The sequence below is a fragment of the Triticum aestivum genome, chromosome 3A (assembly GCF_018294505.1).
Source record: "Triticum aestivum cultivar Chinese Spring chromosome 3A, IWGSC CS RefSeq v2.1, whole genome shotgun sequence".
Taxonomy (NCBI): Eukaryota; Viridiplantae; Streptophyta; class Magnoliopsida; order Poales; family Poaceae; genus Triticum; species Triticum aestivum.
Window position 1 is genome coordinate 748,054,129 of NC_057800.1, and position 21,704 is coordinate 748,075,832.

Here is a 21,704-nt window from a genome sequence, read left to right on the forward strand (position 1 = left end):
CAGCACAGATCGACCTTTGTATTTCATTACATTCCAGCCAGCATCATATCGGTGCAATACAGATTACAACCCATTAATTATTGATTTGCATGATAAGGAAAGGAAATTACCAAATAAAAATATTGATTGAATATTTAATTTCGTGCAGATCCAAGGTACTAGATGCACAGCATATACCAAAGATTGACGCGGCGACTTCATTTCAAAATAAAACAAAAAGATTGACATGGAGGCTTAAATAGAAGATGCATGCATGTACTGGACTCGGGATCTGACTGAGTTTGGATCTCAGTACGGGAAGCCGGCGTTCCGTTGATCGAGCCCCTGCTGCGCCGTCTCCATCACGGCAGGGAACTCCGGAGGCGGCAGCATCACATTAAGCCATTGGTCTATCTCCATCTCTATCCCTGCGTCGAACCCCGGCGGCTTAGGCATCGTCATCTGCATCTGCTCCATATCCAGGCCGCCGGCCAACCCCGGCGGAGGAGGCATCTCCATCCCGGTGGCAAACTCCTGCTGCGGAAGCAGAGGCATCACCATCTGCTGCATATCCATCACGGCCTCGAAACACTGCTCCTGTGGCGGAGGCATCAGAAACTGGAACTCCATCCCAGCGTTGGCGCTGCCGCTGCTGCTACCGAACTCGAAGGTGCTGCCACCGAAGATCTGGGGCGGCGGCGGCGGGGCCACCTCCGCCATGCGGCTCACGTCGAATTGAAACGCCTCGAGGAGAACCTGGTTGGCGCGATCGGAGACGACGCCCTTTACCTGCATCAGCGCCGCAAAGAAGGCCGCCATGTCCCCGTCCCCCATGTCGCGCATCTTCGGGTCAAACCAAGCCGCAATCTGGTCCCCCGCGGCGCGCTCCTTGGCCATGGCCTCCTTGTTGCGCTTGGCCTGCTTCTTCACCTCGACCAGCTCCGTGCGTAGCTCGTCGAACTCCAGGTGCAGCTTCTGCAGCTTCTTGTCTTTGTCGGCACCGCCCTCCGCCGCGCCCTCTGCCGCCAGCAAGCGGTCGTCGGCAGCGCTCTCCTCCCTCGCGCCAGCCCCCACACCCTCCGACGCCAGGAAACGTTCCACGACGGAGTCGATGGAGGGGTGGCCGAAGGAGAAGACGTTGCCGCCGGGGGAGAAGGCGAGGGCGGCTACCTGGGCGCCGGTGAGGACCGCCAGATCGCTGGCCTTGGTGAAGAACCCCCCGCGGCGCTTGGAGTAGCTGATGTGCCGGGCATCCTTCTGCTCGATCCGGCGGATGACAGTCTTCTTCCGGCCGCTGCCACCTCTCCGGTTGGGCGGCGCCATTGCTCGCTTGCTCGGTGGGTAGGCTCAGAGAAAGGGAGGAAGAGGAGTGGTTGTGGGTGTGGCTTCGTCTCGGGGTCGATGGGTTTATATAGGAGAGGAAATCTCTTCGCTGGGCTACGTACATTAAAGCTCGTGATAGGCAATGAGATACAATTGGGTATGCGCTGAGCTGTATACATTAACTCACGCGTCAAAAGATAACTACATACACCGTATTATTTAGAAACTATTCCTTAGCACCCCAAAAGCAAGCGTTCCTTTATTTCAGGATTTCCGGCGATACGCTTTCAGTGGAAGGAGACGTTCACGTCGACGACGAAGCGCCTACGGTGACTTCGTAAATCTCAAGATGATATGCCGGCTCAGTCTCTTGGAGATGCTCATAGGGGTAGGGTGTGCGTGTATGCGTTCATAGGGGTGAGTGTATGCGCGTGTATATGAGTTCTTGTGTCTATACTGATGCTTAAAAAAAAAGATAACTACATACACCGTATTATTTAGAAACTATTCCTTCGCACCCCAAAAGCAAGCGTTCCTTTTTTTAGTATTAAAAGGAAGGGTTCCTCAAAAAAAGGATACCTACGTAACCATGCAAAAAAAATGATAACTACGTACTCGGTGACTATTCCTTCGCACGTGGTTGAATCGATCAGGACGTGACAACAAAATATGTATATATTGTTTGCCGCACAAAACCTATCGTTCCAATCAATGTAAAATTGGGATTCTAAAAAAAACAATGCAGTTGGGAAATAATTCATCTGTTTCCTGGGCACATTTGTTACAACACAAAAAATAAATATATGTGCATCCGATCACCATAAAAAACTTTCATACATGGCGGCACATCTACAATCTCGGCACATCAATCACCCTCATGTATATGTTTTTTTGGAGGATCCCTCTTGTATATTTTAGCGTGACATTTCCCATTAATTATTTCCTATTTGTCTAGGTGAACACTTTCAAATATATTAAAACAATTACACTATGCTAAATGTTTGGCTATGTGAAAACAAACCGAGGTGATGAAGCACTATTTTATATTGTTATAAATGGAGCACCGGAACAGCGCGATTTCGTACATGCATCCAGATTGAACATCCAGATCATCACCTAGGTGCATGATGCATATAACCAGAGATGGCAGAGTAGCACTGTCATGTTATGGCAAAATAATTGGAGAGAGACCATTCTCAAAGATAAATTTCCTGAGTTGTTCTCTTCTGCTATTCAAGAAGAAGTCTTTGTCACACAAGTCTGCCGGCAATAACAAAAATTGATGTTATTGCTCCAACAGTACCAACTCAATGTGAAATCTGAGAAATGGGCATACCCATGGAAAGCACCTAGTTATTCATCTCTACTATTACAAGGGAGTTTGTTCCGTCGCCCCCTCCTACCCGGTTTTTACCTCCCATGATCCCCTCCACCCTTTGGTTTCTTGCTGATTTTTTTCTAACCCCTACTGTTGCCGCACAAAATAATAATAAAAACAATTATTGAAGGAGAGTTCATTCCGTCGCCTCCACCTCTTACCCGATTCTTTCACTTCCATCTTGCCCTCCCCCCTTTGCTTTCCTATTGTTTTTTATTATTAAACCCAACTGATGCCACACAAAATATAAAAAAATATTGAAGGGGAGTTCGTTCCGTCACCTCCACCTCCCACGTTGTCATCCCACCGTTGGTTTCCTGTTGGTGTTGACCCCAACCGATACCGCACAAAATAAAAACCAAAAAACATATTAATTCGAATTGTATAAATCAAATAGATACTTTCCTAAAACCCATCATGTATTAATTCAATCAAATCAAATCAAATCAATCTTATCAAAATCTCAACTAAATCAAAAAAAATCTTGCCTTCTCCTACCCATACTCTCACCAAATTAAATGTTATGAAAATTATTGTATTATGTTCGACAAGATTGATATTGAACCAGTAGAGTACATACCCGCTGCAACGCACACACAATTAGCTAGTCTATTCAGTTGTACAAGGTCCTTAATCATGATCTCCCAGACCATGAGTGCTCGCTTCCTCCGAAATAAAAATTTCTTAAGGTTTCTATTCCATGACAGACTCAATTCAAGAAATTTTCTTCATAGGTACAAAATCATGTTCCTTCCAAGAACTGTGAGCTCTCAAGAGACTACATTACACCTTTTCTAGTACTACATGTTTTCTCTAGCCTTCTGGGACCCCGGTTGCTTCTCCACAAACAGAGGCCTATGTATGTTTGATGATGTCCTTTTGACCAGGATTAATCTACCCTGTAACTTTTCTCTTACTACTATCAGGGATACTGGAATATCTGGATATAAATAAATTAAAAAATAATCAAGAATGGATCAGCCAGTGTCACTTCCTGGAGATTTCTTCTGAAGAATAACTTGCTACTAATATCTCACAGAATTAAGAGCAGGCATGTCACAGAATTCGAGAACTGGATTGATCTTCATCTCAGCTAAACCATTATTTAACACAATGGATTTCCCTAGAACTTGAATTGGTTGAGCCTCATGCCTTATTCTGTATTAGGGAAAGAAGTTGCTGAACCCCACCTCGGTGCACCCACGGTGCACCCACACAAGAAAAAATATCAAAACATTTCCAAAAAAACTGAAACTTTGTGAAGATGATCATCAAATAATGTTCGAGAGGCTTACCAAGTCTGGTGGTGAAATGACATGCGAGGAGAACTGTACAAAAAATTAAAATTACAAATTTCGGTCAGACAGTGCACGTACATTTTGCGTATTTTGTCTTTTTTGTATAGGCTCAGAGAAATGGAGGAAGAGGAGTGGTTGTGGGTGTGGCTTTGTCTCGGGGTCGAGGGGTTTATATAGGAGAGGAAAATCTCTTCGCTGGGCTACGTACATTAAAGCTCGTGATAGGCAATGAGATATGATTGGGTATGCGCTGAGCTGTATACATTAACTCACGCGTCAAAAGATAACTACATACACCGTATTATTGAGAAAACTATTCCTTCGCACCCCAAAAGCAAGCTGAATCGATCAGGATGTGACAACAAAAATTTGTTTGACGCACAAAAGCAAGCGTTCCTCTTTCTTTTTGAGGATTAGCAAGCGTTCCTCAAAAAAGGATAACTACGTAACCATGCAAAAAAAAGGAAAGGATAACTACGTACTCCGTGACGTACATTAGTAACTATTCCTTCGCAACATAATGTCCATGTATATATAGTTTGCCGCACAAAAGCTAGCGTTCCAAACAATGTACAGTTGGGATTCTAAGAAAACAATGTATTTGGGAAATAATTCATCTTTTTTCAGGGCACATTTGTTACAACAACAAAAAAAAATATACGTGCCTCCGATCACCATAAAAAAATGGCATACATGGCGGCACGTCTACGCGCTCACCACATCAATCACCCTCATGTATATGTTAGCGTGATATTACTTGTCTAGGTGAACACTTCCGAATATATTAAACAATTACACTATGCTAAATGTTTGGCTATGTGAAAACAAACAGAGCTGATGAAGCACTTTTTTATATTGTTATAAATGGAGCATCGGAGCAACACAATTGCATACATGCATCCAGATTGAACATCCAGATCATCACCTAGTGCATGATGCATATAACCAGAGATGGCAGAGCAACACTATGTCATGCTTTGGCAAAATAATTGGAGAGATACCATTCTCAAAGTTAAATTTCGTGAGTTGTTCTCTTCTGCTATTCAAGAAGTCTTTGTCACACAAGACTACCATCAATACCAAAAATTCATGTTATTGCTCCAACAGTACCAACTCATTGTGAAGTCTGATAAATGGGCATACCCAAAGAAAGCACCTTGTTACTCATCTCTACTATTACAAGGGAGTTTGTTCTGTCGCCCCCTCCCACCTGGTTTTTTCTCCCATGATCCCCTCCACCCTTTGGTTTTTGCTGTTTTTTTATAACCCCAACTGACGCCACTTTGTTCCGTCGCCTCCACCTCCTACCCAATTTTTTCACTTCTACGTTGCTCTTCCCCATTGGTTTCCTATTGGTTTTTTGTTAAACCCAACTGATGCCGCAGAAAATTAAAAAATATTAAAGCGGAGTTCGTTCCGTCACCTCCACCTCACACCCGATTTTTTTCTCTCCCATGTTGTGATCCCCCCTTTGGTTTTCTGTTGGTTTTTTTGCTAACCCCAACCGATACCGCACAAAATCAAAAGCATAAAATATATTAATTGGAATAATCTAAATTGAAAAGATACTTTCCTAAAACCCATCCTGCATTAATTCAATCAAATCAAACATAATCAATCTTACCAACATCTCAATTAACTCAAAAAAAATTCTTGCCTTCTTCTACCCATACTCTCACCAAATTAAGAGTTATGAAAATTGATGTAACGTATCTGTTCGACAAGATTGATATTGAACCAGTAGAGTACATGACCGTTGCAACGCACGTGCAATTAGCAAGTCTATTCAAATGCACACGGTCCTTAATCACGATCTCTGAGACCATGAGTGCTCGCTTGCTCAGAAATAAAAACTTCTTATGGCTTCTATTGCATGACAAACTCAATTCATGAAAGTTTCTTCATAGGAACAAAATCATGTTCCTTCCTATAAATGTGAGCTTTCAAGAACCTACACTACACCTCTTCTCGGACTACATGTCTGCTCTAGCCTTTTGGGACACCTATTGCTTTTCCAGAAATAGAGGCCTATGTATTTTTGATGATACCCTTTTGACCTGGATTACTCTACCCCGCAACTTTTGTCTAACTATTATCAGGGATACTGGAATATCTGGATACAAAGAAATTCAAAAATAATCAAGAATGGATCACCTAGTGTCACTTCCTCGAGATTTCTTCTGAAGAATAACTTGCTACTAATATCTCATAGAATTAAGAGTAGGCATGTGACAGAATTCAATTACTGGATTGATCTTCATCTCAGTTAAAACCAATATTTAACACAATAAATTTCCGTGGAACTATAATTGGTTGAGCCTCAAGCTTTTTTTGTATTATTCCTTTTAACTTTTGTATATATAATTTTTATACACAATAGAAATACCATAGAACAATTTTTCTATGGTTCTGGCATCAAAAAAGGCCTTGATGTATGGGGAGAATGCAACGATGGACACTTAGGAGCCACACAAAATGGCCAGCTCGCCCACCTACATGAACAATCCGGGCCGACGCTTGGAGAAGCACACCTGCCACACCTTCTTGCGCTTGAACCACTGATCTAGATCTCGTGTCGCACCATGATTGGCCACCTAACCAAATGAGCTTGGAGAATGGAAATAGAGTAGAGGAGGTAGATGACTGTCTCGGGGTGGGGGCCTCTCGCTTATATATCCACTAAGATCATAGGAGGCAATGCACTACTAGACAGTACATTAAAAGGACGACTGTATCTCCTTTGCACATGGCCATACTGTTTAATCACTCTTCTCAGATGATAGTGATCACGTGTATGATAATAACTCAACGGTCTTCAGTGTTTCAGTGAAGTTTTGACACATTTTTTATGCAATTTTGTAATTTTTCTAATCTAAGTAAGCTCATCTCAACATTGTCAAAAGACTGACCATGATGATACGTACCGAGGTTTCCAAATATGAACTCTAAACGAAGAAGAACGAGGGTGATGATCCACCAATTTTTCCATTAGAAATTAGCTAGCTTGATTCCACTTAACTCTCCATTGTTGTTAATCCACTTGCAAGAAGTAGCTATGCTTGAAAAAAGAATTCAGATCCATAGTGAGTTGGTAGGTATAAGAAGATATGAGCTCATCTCACCTTGTACCTTATAACTAATCACAAACATGGATCTCGCTTCACGTATATCTAGGTTTTTATTCGATTGCTGGCTGGAGGCTCCTATCTTGGACACTATTAAGAGAATAAAGTTGGTACAACAATTTTTATGTGGTAGGGTGCTTCGCCACCACTAACGGACAAAGAGAGAATTACAAAAGGTATTTTAGGGTGGAAATATTATTGTTCAGGTCCGTCAGCACTCTGTAACGTAAAAGCGAGACGTCAACCTTAGACCGAACTCCCAAGGTTTCTCTAGTAGGTTGAATACCATTACAGATTTATTCATTCCATAGATTCCTAGAAACTATGATGAAATTATTGAAGAGAAGACCCCCATTTAAACTAGCCCTAGTTATTGATACTAAGGCAATCTGATCTGAATTCGTAGTCCAACTAATGTTGCGATGTATGCAACCACAGATTAAATGGGTAGGGGAAATTTAGATGTTCAATTATTTTATCTATGCTCGAGTCATAATGGAGACAAGCCAGGTTGTTACCAATGTTGTAATTTCTCCTATTAAACATATTTCTGGCGTTTACCCGAACTTATAGAAGAAGCCAAATTAGAACCATTTGAAGAATTAAGATAGGCTAATATATTTGAATAATAACATGTAATATCCTTTGGAAAAATAGCGTGGACCCCTATTATATGACAATTCATCGTGGGTTTTTTTAATCAGATGGATGGCATGAATAATTCCTCACACAAGATGCATTTCATTGGAAGCTTTTGGCGATAGGAGTAGATCAAATAACTTATCAATCACATCTTGGCCGATGCATAAATGATGAAACGATGTGTTTGCATCAATGACCTATGTGTATAAATAGGGGAATATCTCAGCCGAAACATCATTGTTTCATTCATATTGCCGCATGGTAACATTTCTACTATTACTCACATGATAGGAAGAGATCCTTTTGAAAATGATAGTGATAGTTCTCGCATTCAAAACTTATCTTCCCGATCTCAACTTTCCCCTTGCAAAGGTAAGATCATAACCCAAGTTGAAGAGAGGCATATATGAGCAACATCAACCTAAGTGTGCATCCCAAACGAGCGAGAGAGTCTGAAAAGGACATCACACCCATGAAATATCTTCTCATGCGTAGTTAGTTCTTGCTAGTTGAATAATTGCGACTGACCTAGCTAATGCATAATGGTGATTAATGCATCATCATATAATCAATTGGGATGTTCATTACATGATTCTTCAGAAGCTTCATTTCATTTTTGACGTACATAAATGTGTAGGAACTGCCACATTATTTCATGGCAACCCGGTTGAGTGTGTAATAGCTACACATTCATTAATGCCTTCATTTCCTATTAGGTGTGCTATTTATATTACTATCCCGATTGTCACATATCATCTCAGATTCATGTAATGCATAATATAGGAGTAGGATTTGAGGTCCATTGTTAATGTTTTTTTATTGACTTGATATCTAGATATATGGGATTCATTATTTCCGCCCACATGATATATGGCCCTTCTTTTATGTAGCTAGTGTTTTGCCACCATGGTTTTTTCTTTCCCCTTTTTCTATTTAAATCATATCTAACTCATTGGCGCCGTTCAACCCATGCATTTAAAACATAAAAACTTGATTCTATTTATATTAAAGAATATACTAGGCAAGTTACGTAGTTAGCTTGGAAATATACGCCTTTTTCATATGAGAACACACATCAAATTTCAAACAAAATTTAAATGGGAGTGGTGGGCTGTTGGGAATAAGAAGACATGAGGTCATCTATTAGTTTTTCCTAACAACTCACAGATACATGAATCGCACCTCACCACAACAAGCTTTCTAGTGGATTACGATTGCACACCTCATGAATCCTTTACTAGTGAACAATAGACTAAGGTGGTATAATATCAATGGGGAAATAGTTTTTATAGTGATATTTACATGGTAATTTGTTTCACTACAACAAATGGAGAAAAGAGGAAAGCAGAGGAGTATTCTAGCACTATTGCAGAATGCTGCTAACGTGACACTACGATCAGAGAACCTTCGATGAAACTGTGTCCGGTGCCATAATTGCAAACAGTGGTGTAAAAACCCGTTAAAAAGGTGCAAAAAATTTGTGATGGCGGAGCCATCAAACACGGTTCAGATTTTAGTTGCGTGTGCGATGCAGGGCATACGGTTCAGTTCAATTAACTGTTTGCGATGAGGAGGAGCAAAAGAAATGGGCAGCCAGATGGAGGTGTGTGTGATATACAGACGGTTCACTTGGATGAACTGTTTGTGATTAGGCAACACAAAAGAAACGTCCAGCCAGACGTGTGTGTTTGTGAAGACGTTGTGTAAACTATATATTACATGCATGATCATCTATCTCTTGTGACGCTTGCTCTGCTTGTGGCTCGATCTGAGCTCGTCGATTTGGGTAACGAGGCACTTCCTCATGTCAACGATCCTCCTGTGCATCTCATAGCATGTGTACACGCTCTTAGCTGCGAACCTGAAGTGAGGTTCATCCAGTTGCCGCATACAGGCCCTGTGCCAGGATAGGGGACTTGTTCTTTGGGTATCCAGCTTCATATTTTCGTAGTAGGGGTCGATGATGGCCAAGGCGAGTTCGACCAGGGAGTCCTTCTTCATGCTGCCATAGACCCTGTAGTGTTCACGGATTTCGACAAGGTTCTTGCAAGCCAAGCCCGTAACACTGAGCCCGTTTACATCATCGGTGGTTTCCACCATGGCGAACTTGTAGTTGGTGCTATTGACAAAACTATTGAAATGGTGACAAGGCTCTATGGCCATGCAATAGTGGTAGATGAGGACATGATGGCGCACGCACAACTGGGCGACGGTAACCTTCTGATCTATGCCGGGACGACCGGCGGTGTACTGGAGTTTGATGTCGACCACCTTTACTTGTCTCGAGCAAGCAACTGCTCAACGATGTTGATGTAGTCGTCCACCACGGCCAGGTCGATGGTGTACACCACCGAGATATTTGTCTCCCTCGCGTGGGTCTCCACTCTATGCTCGTCGAACTCCATTGGAGCGCCGCTGGACATCCCCGCTCTATGTGTCTTTGTGGGTGTGCTTGTTGTGTTGTGGGGCGCGATCGAAAGGTTGAAGAGAATAAGGTTATAATAGCCGCGGGAATTAAAGGGGAAGCTGGACGGCCAGGAATATCGGCAGGCCCTGATGATAGTTCTAATTTGCAGCGCGTAACTCCATCATGTCGCATGTAACTGCATCGCGTGGCAGCACGCGTGGCGCAACCGCATGCATATAGGGCCCCCAACATGATCATGCGCACGCCCAACCATATATACATACATACATACATACATACATACATACATACATACATACATACATACATACATATATATATATATATATAGCAGTTGAACGTGCAATGAAAAGTTGTCCACAACCCAAGTGCGCCGACGGACGCGAGCAGAGCGCGCCGCGACGCCTAACGGCGAGCATAGCGCGCTGCTGCGCCTAACGACGTGCAGAGCTTGCCGAGGGACGCGAGCAGAGGCCGGCACAATGATCTGTGGCTAATCAGACGAACTATGCGAGCGATGTCGGAGACATCAAGCACGAATCTGATTAGAGTTGCGTGTGCGATACGTGGCATATAGTTGATCCATCCGAGCTGTTTGTGATGGAATAAGCCGTGTGTGTTGCGGCCAAACGCTGGCTGGTATATAACCTTAAATTTAACCAAAAAAGTGTTAATGCATGTTACAAAAATTGTATAGCTGACTCCAACGATATAATCTTTGGCGACATGCATTCGTATTTTATTAGTTAAATACTACTTATAAACCAGGAGGGGGTATAGTAGGTACTTAAATGACAAACGTTTTTTGCATTAACTGTATGTGTACGTGACCTTTCGTCCTCCTTTTTCACGTCTTGTCACCCCGTTGCCGCAGACGGCTTATAGCGCAAGCTTGCGCAGCGCACGGGGGCGTTCTTTTGGCCAAATGGTGGCGCTAATGAATCGTCGGTGAGCCCGTTCCTGCGCAACCTCGCAGGTTCCCGCGCAAGCTTCCCGCCTGACTTGGTGAAATCCCCCAAAATCCCAATGCTTACTGGCCTGCTATAAAAACCCTCACGGCCGTTGAGTCATGCGTCGCATTTTCCCCTCCCTCCGTGTAGCTTATCTCGTGTGCTTCTCCCACAATCACCAATGGCACCGGTCCGTCGTCGTCGCTCGGCCACTCTGATGTCATCAGAGGACAGCTCCAGATGGGAGGCTACACCGCGGTGGCGGCGCAGTCCCCGACGTAGTGTAGTGCGTGTGGCGTCCCTGTTGGGTGTGGCGGAACACCCACCACACGCTCCACTGTCGCTGACCGTCGGCAGCTGTTGCCGGCCGCCGTTGCCGCCACACCACCGTCGAAAGCCAGGGCCATCTCCCGCTCCGCCGCCGCGGCCCGAAGGCAGGAGGTGGCCGTCGTGGCGGCCGCCCCAGTTCCGGCCACCATGGCCATCACCCGCTCCACCACCGCAGCCCAAAGGCGGGAGGTGGTGGTCGTGGCCGCCACCCCATCGTCCGCCGCCATGGCCGCCAGCCCACCGTTGACCGTCGAGGTCATCACCCGCTCCGCCACCACCTTGCGTGCTACACCGAGTTCCTGCGGGAGGAGGAGGCGCGCCTCGTCGAGGACACAAAGAGCCATACCGCAGCCATGGCCGCAGCACACGCCGACGCAGAGGCGAGGAATCAGGAGATCTACGAGTAGTCCGGCCGCTTCGAGCTGGCAAGCGTCGCTGAACGTGCAGCAACAGCAGGCACTGTATTTCATTTCTCCAGATCGTCGCTAGGCTCCTCCTCCTCCTCTGCCTCTTACTGTGCATACGGGTGTTCTATCTAAAACGTTTACGATCAAGAGCTGTAGAAATCTTGCACGGCGTACATCTTGCACGCTTCCCTGTGAGCCTCCGCATTGGAGTGCAGCTCGTACGCCTTCTGTTTAGTCAAGCACTCAAGGACTTGTCCGCACGTCACCTCCTAGCCATTAAAGGAGTGAGGCGTGGCGTCACGTGAATGGTTAACGGAGCGCACACAATTTAAATTATACAAAATGTTTGAGATGTTACGGTGGCAGCTATTTGTTTCAAAATGCATTTGTGGGCTGTTATTCGAGTGCGCCTTCTCTCAAAATGGACACAAAAAATACCACAACATGTCGGGTGCCATTCCATTATAGCATGCCAAGTTTCATCAATTTCAGACGAGTTTTGGATTTACTAGAATTTAAAAACAAAGTATCTCAAGGTTTTGCCGGCAATCAACAGTGCGCTGGTGTTTGAAATTCATTCCCATTTCTTCCATGGGACCTAAGCATGCCCCCAAGGACACATATTTGATTTTTCAACAAATTTATATGCACTGGAGCTTGTGCATGTAGTTCAAATTCGAATTATGCACATGAAATGCCTAGAAAACCAAGTTAATGTATAAAAAATGTCCAAACGAACCTCGGAAAATTCCAAAAGTAAACACAAGACTCCTGCTGCTCTATGTTGACACTAGAAATTTTTTGAAAGCAATAAGGGGTAACAGATATCGTTTCGTCCCCAAAGGTGGCACATTCCCTACCGAAACCATCACGCTTGTTGTGAGAAGCTAAGGTTTGTGAGAAGCTTATACCCAAACCTGCCCCCAAATGGGAGAAAATTTGTACCACGGCATGCTGATGCTGCTCCATGATAGCATGCCAAGTTTCATGAATTTCAGACGACTTTGGATTTACTAGAATTTGAGAGCCAGGTATCTAAATGTTTGCGGCCGAGTGACGGTGGCAGGGTGTTTGTAATTCACTCCCATTTCTTGCATGGGACCTAAGCATGCAACCAAGGACACAGATTTGATTTTTCAACCAGTTTATATGCACTGGAGAATGTGCATGTAGTTCAAATTTGAATGATGCACGTAAAATGCCTGGAAAACCCAGTTAATGTATAAAAATGTCCAAACGAACCCCGAAGAATTCCAAAAATGAACACAACACTCCTGTTGTTCTATGTTGTCACTCAAAAAAAATTTGAAAGCAATAAAAGGCAACGGATATCGTTTCGTCCCCAAAGGTGGCACGTTCCCTAGAGAAACCATCATGCTTGTTGTGAGAAGCTCTAGTTTGTGAGAAGCTTATACCCAAACTTTCCCCAAATAGGAAAAAAAATTTACCACGACATGTTGATGCAGTTCTATGATAGCATGCTAAATTTCATGAAGTTTAGACGAGTTTTGGATTTACTAGAATTTAAAAACCAGGTATCTCAATGTTTGCGGCTGAGTGACGTTGGCAGGGTGTTTGAAATTCGTTCCCATTTCTTGCATGGGACCTAAGGATGCAACCAAGGACACATATTTGATTTCAACCAGTTTATATGCACTGGAGAATGTGCATGTAGTTCAAATTTGAATTATAGACATAAAATCCCTAGAAAACCCAGATAATGTAGAAAAATGACCAAACGAACACCGAAAAATTCCAAAATTGAACACAACACTCCTGTTGTTCTATGTTGACACTCAAAAAAATTTGAAAGCAATAAGAGGCAACGGATATCGTTTCGTCCCCAAAGATGGCACGTTCCCTACCGAAACCATCATGCTTGTTGTGAGAAGATGTGGTTTGTGAGAAGCTTATACCCAAACCTGCCCCAAATGGGACAAAAAATTTACTACGGCATGTTGATGCTGCTCCATGATAGCATGCCAAGTTTCATGAATTTTAGACGACTTTTGGATTTACTAGAATTTGAAAGGCAGGTATCTCAATGTTTGCGGCCGAGTGGTGGTGGCAGCGTGTTTGAAATTCTTTCCCATTTCTTGCATGGGACCTAAGCATGCAACCAAGGACACATATTTGATTTTTCAACCAGTGTATATGCACTGGAGAATGTGCATGTAGTTCGAATTTCAATCATGCACATAAAATGCCTGGAAAACCTAGTTAATCTATAAAAATGTCCAAATGAACCCTGAAAAAACCAAAATTGAACACAACACTCCTATTGTTGTATGTTGACACTCGAAAAAATATGAAAGCAATAAGAGGCAATGGATATCGTTTCGTCCCCAAAGGTGGCACGTTCCCTACCGAAACCATCATGCTTGTTGTGAGAAGCTCTGGTTTGTGAGAAGCTTATACCCAAACCTGCCCCAAATGGGACAAAAAATTTACCATGACATGTTGATGCTGCTCCATGATAGCAAGCCAAGTTTCATTAATTTTAGACGACTTTTGGATTTACTAGAATTTGAAAGGCAAGTATCTCAATGTTTGCGGCCGAGTGACGGTGGCAGGGTGCTTGAAATTCATTCCTATTTCTTGCATGGGACCTAAGCATGCAACCAAGGACACATATTTGATTTTTCAACCAGTTTATATGCACTTGAGAATGTGCATGTAGTTCAAATTTGAATTATGCATATAATATGCTTGGAAAACCCAGTTGCTATATAAAAATGTCCAAACGAACCCCGAAAAATTCCAAAATTGAACACAACACTCCTGTTGTTCAATGTTGACACTCAAAAATTGTTGAATTCAATAAGAGGCAACGGATATCGTTTTGTCCCCAAAGGTGGCACGCTCCCTACCGAAACATCACGGTTGTTGTGAGAAGCTCTGGTTTGTGAGAAGCTTATACCCAAACCTGCCCCAAATGAAACAAAGATTTTACCGTGACATGTTGATGCTGCTCCATGATAGCATGCCAAGTTTCATGAATTTTAGATGACTTTTGTATTTTCTAGAATTGGAAAGCCAGGTATCTCAATGTTTGCGGATGAGTGACGTTGGCAGGGTATTTGAAATTCATTCCCATTTCTTGCATGGGACCTAAGGATGCAACCAAGGACACATATTTGATTTCAATCAGTTTATATGCACTGGAGAATGTGCATGTAGTTCAAATTTGAATTATACACATAAAATCCCTAGAAAACCCAGATAATGTAGAAAAATGACCAAACGAACACCGAAAAATTCCAAAATTGAACACAACACTCCTGTTGTTCTATGTTGACACTCAAAAAAATTTGAAAGCAATAAGAGGCAACGGATATCGTTTCGTCCCCAAAGATGGCACGTTCCCTACCGAAACCATCATGCTTGTTGTGAGAAGATGTGGTTTGTGAGAAGCTTATACCCAAAACTGCCCCAAATGGGACAAAAAATTTACTACGGCATGTTGATGCTGCTCCATGATAGCATGCCAAGTTTCATGAATTTTAGACGACTTTTGGATTTACTAGAATTTGAAAGGCAGGTATCTCAATGTTTGCGGCCGAGTGATGGTGGCAGCGTGTTTGAAATTCTTTCCCATTTCTTGCATGGGACCTAAGCATGCAACCAAGGACACATATTTGATTTTTCAACCAGTTTATATGCACTGGAGAATGTGCATGTAGATCGAATTTCAATCATGCACATAAAATGCCTCGAAAACCTAGTTAATCTATAAAAATGTCCAAATGAACCCTGAAAAAACCAAAATTGAACACAACACTCCTATTGTTATATGTTGACACTCGAAAAAATATGAAAGCAATAAGAGGCAATGGATATTGTTTCGTCCCCAAAGGTGGCACGTTCCCTAGCGAAACCATCACTCTTGTTGTGAGAAGCTCTAGTTTGTGAGAAGCTTATACCCAAACTTGCCCCAAATAGGACAAAATTTTTACCACAACATGTTGATGCAGCTCCATGATAGCATGCTAAATTTCATGAAGTTTAGACGATCTTTGGATTTACTAGAAATTGAAAGCCAGGTATCTAAATGTTTGCAGCCGAGTGACGGTTGCAGGGTGTTTGTAATTCATTCCCATTTCTTGCATGGGATCTAAGCATGCAACCAAGGACACATATTTGTTTTTTCAACCAGTTTATATGCACTGGAGAATGTGCATGTAGTTCAAATTTCAATCATGCACATAAAATGCCTTGAAAACCCAGTTAATAAATAAAAATGTCCAAACGAACCCTGAAAAATACCAAAATTGAACACAACACTCCTATTGTTGTATGTTGACACTCGGAAAAATTTGAAAGCAATAAGGGGCAACGGATATCGTTTCGTCCCCAAAGGTGGCACGTTCCCTAGAGAAACCATCATGCTTGTTGTGAGAAGCTCTAGTTTGTGAGAAGCTTATACCCAAACTTTCCCCAAATAGGACAAAATTTTTACCACGACATGTTGATGCAGTTCTATGATAGCATGCTAAATTTCATGAAGTTTAGACGAGTTTTGGATTTACTAGAATTTAAAAACCAGGTATCTCAATGTTTGCGGCTGAGTGACGTTGGCAGGGTGTTTGAAATTCGTTCCCATTTCTTGCATGGGACCTAAGGATGCAACCAAGGACACATATTTGATTTCAACCAGTTTAGATGCACTGGAGAATGTGCATGTAGTTCAAATTTGAATTATAGACATAAAATCCCTAGAAAACCCAGATAATGTAGAAAAATGACCAAATGAACACCGAAAAATTCCAAAATTGAACACAACACTCCTGTTGTTCTATGTTGACACTCAAAAAAATTTGAAAGCAATAAGAGGCAACGGATATCGTTTCGTCCCCAAAGATGGCACGTTCCCTACCGAAACCATCATGCTTGTTGTGAGAAGATGTGGTTTGTGAGAAGCTTATACCCAAACCTGCCCCAAATGGGACAAAAAATTTACTACGGCATGTTGATGCTGCTCCATGATAGCATGCCAAGTTTCATGAATTTTAGACGACTTTTGGATTTACTAGAATTTGAAAGGCAGGTATCTCAATGTTTGCGGCCGAGTGGTGGTGGCAGCGTGTTTGAAATTCTTTCCCATTTCTTGCATGGGACCTAAGCATGCAACCAAGGACACATATTTGATTTTTCAACCAGTGTATATGCACTGGAGAATGTGCATGTAGTTCGAATTTCAATCATGCACATAAAATGCCTGGAAAACCTAGTTAATCTATAAAAATGTCCAAATGAACCCTGAAAAAACCAAAATTGAACACAACACTCCTATTGTTGTATGTTGACACTCGAAAAAATATGAAAGCAATAAGAGGCAATGGATATCGTTTCGTCCCCAAAGGTGGCACGTTCCCTACCGAAACCATCATGCTTGTTGTGAGAAGCTCTGGTTTGTGAGAAGCTTATACCCAAACCTGCCCCAAATGGGACAAAACATTTACCATGACATGTTGATGCTGCTCCATGATAGCAAGCCAAGTTTCATTAATTTTAGACCACTTTTGGATTTACTAGAATTCGAAAGGCAGGTATCTCAATGTTTGCGGCCGAGTGATGGTGGCAGGGTGCTTGAAATTCATTCCTATTTCTTGCATGGGACCTAAGCATGCAACCAAGGACACATATATGATTTTTCAACCAGTTTATATGCACTTGAGAATGTGCATGTAGTTCAAATTTGAATTATGCATATAATATGCTTGGAAAACCCAGTTGCTATATAAAAATGTCCAAACGAACCCCGAAAAATTCCAAAATTGAACACAACACTCCTGTTGTTCAATGTTGACACTCAAAAATTGTTGAATTCAATAAGAGGCAACGGATATCGGTTTGTCCCCAAGGGTGGCACGCTCCCTACCGAAACATCACGGTTGTTGTGAGAAGCTCTGGTTTGTGAGAAGCTTATACCCAAACCTGCCCCAAATGAAACAAAGATTTTATCGCGACATGTTGATGCTGCTCCATGATAGCATGCCAAGTTTCATGAATTTTAGATGACTTTTGGATTTTCTAGAATTTGAAAGCCAGATATCTCAATGTTTGCGGCTGAGTGACGTTGGCAGGGTGTTTGAAATTCATTCCCATTTCTTGCATGGGACCTAAGGATGCAACCAAGGACACATATTTGATTTCAATTAGTTTATATGCACTGGAGAATGTGCATGTAGTTCAAATTTGAATTATACACATAAAATCCCTAGAAAACCCAGATAATGTAGAAAAATGACCAAACGAACACCGAAAAATTCCAAAATTGAACACAACACTCCTGTTGTTCAATGTTGACACTCAAAAAAATTTGAAAGCAATAAGAGGCAACGGATATCGTTTCGTCCCCAAAGATGGCACGTTCCCTACCGAAACCATCATGCTTGTTGTGAGAAGATGTGGTTTGTGAGAAGCTTATACCCAAACCTGCCCCAAATGGGACAAAAAATTTACTACGGCATGTTGATGCTGCTCCATGATAGCATGCCAAGTTTCATGAATTTTAGACGACTTTTGGATTTACTAGAATTTGAAAGGCAGGTATCTCAATGTTTGCGGCCGAGTGATGGTGGCAGCGTGTTTGAAATTCTTTCCCATTTCTTGCATGGGACCTAAGCATGCAACCAAGGACACATATTTGATTTTTCAACCAGTTTATATGCACTGGAGAATGTGCATGTAGTTCGAATTTCAATCATGCACATAAAATGCCTGGAAAACCTAGTTAATCTATAAAAATGTCCAAATGAACCCTGAAAAAACCAAAATTGAACACAACACTCCTATTGTTATATGTTGACACTCGAAAAAATATGAAAGAAATAAGAGGCAATGGATATCGTTTCGTCCCCAAAGGTGGCACGTTCCCTAGCGAAACCATCACTCTTGTTGTGAGAAGCTCTAGTTTGTGAGAAGCTTATACCCAAACTTGCCCCAAATAGGACAAAATTTTTACCACAACATGTTGATGCAGCTCCATGATAGCATGCTAAATTTCATGAAGTTTAGACGATCTTTGGATTTACTAGAAATTGAAAGCCAGGTATCTAAATGTTTGCGGCCGAGTGACGGTGGTAGGGTGTTTGTAATTCATTCCCATTTCTTGCATGGGATCTAAGCATGCAACCAAGGACACATATTTGTTTTTTCAACCAGTTTATATGCACTGGAGAATGTGCATGTAGTTCAAATTTCAATCATGCACATAAAATGCATTGAAAACCCAGTTAATAAATAAAAATGTCCAAACGAACCCTGAAAAATACCAAAATTGAACACAACACTCCTATTGTTGTATGTTGACACTCGGAAAAATTAGAAAGCAATAAGGGGCAACGGATATCATTTCTTCCCCAAAGGTGGCACGTTCCCTAGAGAAACCATCACGCTTGTTGTGAGAAGCTCTAGTTTGTGAGAAGCTTATACCCAAACTTTCCCCAAATAGGACAAAATTTTTACCACGACATGTTGATGCAGTTCTATGATAGCATGCTAAATTTCATGAAGTTTAGACGAGTTTTGGATTTACTAGAATTTAAAATCCAGGTATCTCAATGTTTGCGGCTGAGTGACGTTGGCAGGGTGTTTGAAATTCGTTCCCATTTCTTGCATGGGACCTAAGGATGCAACCAAAGACACATATTTGATTTCAGCCAGTTTATATGCACTGGAGAATGTGCATGTAGTTCAAATTTGAATTATACACATAAAATCCCTAGAAAACCCAGATAATGTAGAAAAATGACCAATCGAACACCGAAAAATTCCAAAATTGAACACAACACTCCTGTTGTTCTATGTTGACACTCAAAAAAATTTGAAAGCAATAAGAGGCAACGGATATCGTTTCGTCCCCAAAGATGGCACGTTCCCTACCGAAACCATCATGCTTGTTGTGAGAAGATGTGGTTTGTGAGAAGCTTATACCCAAACCTGCCCCAAATGGGACAAAAAATTTACTACGGCATGTTGATGCTGCTCCATGATAGCATGCCAAGTTTCATGAATTTTAGACGACTTTTGGATTTACTAGAATTTGAAAGGCAGGTATCTCAATGTTTGCGGCCGAGTGATGGTGGCAGCGTGTTTGAAATTCTTTCCCATTTCTTGCATGGGACCTAAGCATGCAACCAAGGACACATATTTGATTTTTCAACCAGTTTATATGCACTGGAGAATGTGCATGTAGTTCGAATTTCAATCATGCACATAAAATGCCTGGAAAACCTAGTTAATCTATAAAAATGTCCAAATGAACCCTGAAAAAACCAAAATTGAACACAACACTCCTATTGTTGTATGTTGACACTCGAAAAAATATGAAAGCAATAAGAGGCAATGGATATCGTTTCGTCCCCAAAGGTGGCACGTTCCCTAGCGAAACCATCACTCTTGTTGTGAGAAGCTCTAGTTTGTGAGAAGCTTATACCCAAACTTGCACCAAATAGGACAAAATTTTTACCACAACATGTTGATGCAGCTCCATGATAGCATGCTAAATTTCATGAAGTTTAGACGATCTTTGGATTTACTAGAAATTGAAAGCCAGGTATCTAAATGTTTGCGGCCGAGTGACGTTGGCAGGGTGTTTGTAATTCATTCCCATTTCTTGCATGGGATCTAAGCATGCAACCAAGGACACATATTTGTTTTTTCAACCAGTTTATATGCACTGGAGAATGTGCATGTAGTTCAAATTTCAATCATGCACATAAAATGCCTTGAAAACCCAGTTAATAAATAAAAATATCCAAACGAACCCCGAAAAATACCAAAATTGAACACAACACTCCTATTGTTGTATGTTGACACTCGGAAAAATTTGAAAGCAATAAGGGGCAACGGATATCGTTTCGTCCCCAAAGGTGGCACGTTCCCTAGAGAAACCATCACGCTTGTTGTGAGAAGCTCTAGTTTGTGAGAAGCTTATACCCAAACTTGCCCCAAATAGGACAAAATTTTTACCACGACATGTTGATGCAGTTCTATGATAGCATGCTAAATTTCATGAAGTTTAGACGAGTTTTGGATTTACTAGAATTTAAAAACCAGGTATCTCAATGTTTGCGGCTGAGTGACGTTGGCAGGGTGTTTGAAATTCGTTCCCATTTCTTGCATGGGACCTAAGGATGCAACCAAGGACACATATTTGATTTCAACCAGTTTATATGCACTGGAGAATGTGCATGTAGTTCAAATTTGAATTATACACATAAAATCCCTAGAAAACCCAGATAATGTAGAAAAATGACCAAACGAACACCGAAAAATTCCAAAATTGAACACGATACTCCTGTTGTTCTATGTTGACACTCGAAAAAATTTGAAAGTAATAAGAGGCAACGAATATCGTTTCGTCCCCAAAGATGGCATGTTCCCTACCGAAACCATCATGCTTGTTGTGAGAAGATGTGGTTTGTGAGAAGCTTATACCCAAACCTGCCCCAAATGGGAAAAAAAATTTACTACGACATGTTGATGCTGCTCCATGATAGCATGCCAAGTTTCATGAATTTTAGACGACTTTTGGATTTACTAGAATTTGAAAGGCAGGTATCTCAATGTTTGCGGCCGAGTGATGGTGGCAGGGTGTTTGAAATTCTTTCACATTTCTTGCATGGGACCTAAGTATGCAACCAAGGACACATATTTGATTTTTCAACCAGTTTATATGCACTCGAGAATGTGCATGTAGTTCGAAGTTCAGTCATGCACATAAAATGCCTTGAAAACCCAATTAATCTATAAAAATGTCCAAATGAACCCCGAAAAAACCAAAATTGAACACAACACTCCTATTGTTGTATGTTGACACTCGAAAAAATATGAAAGC

At 41.9% G+C, this 21,704-nt stretch overlaps 1 protein-coding gene across 1 annotated transcript; it reads right to left on the minus strand.

The window, feature by feature from the left end:
• Positions 1-288: 288 nt before the first annotated feature.
• On the minus strand, positions 289-1,302 carry LOC123059704 (MADS-box transcription factor 15-like). Its single transcript, XM_044482201.1, has one exon. It carries the CDS (start codon positions 1,300-1,302, stop codon positions 289-291), a length of 1,014 nt encoding a protein of 337 aa, XP_044338136.1.
• Between the last annotated feature and the right edge of the window lie 20,402 nt (positions 1,303-21,704).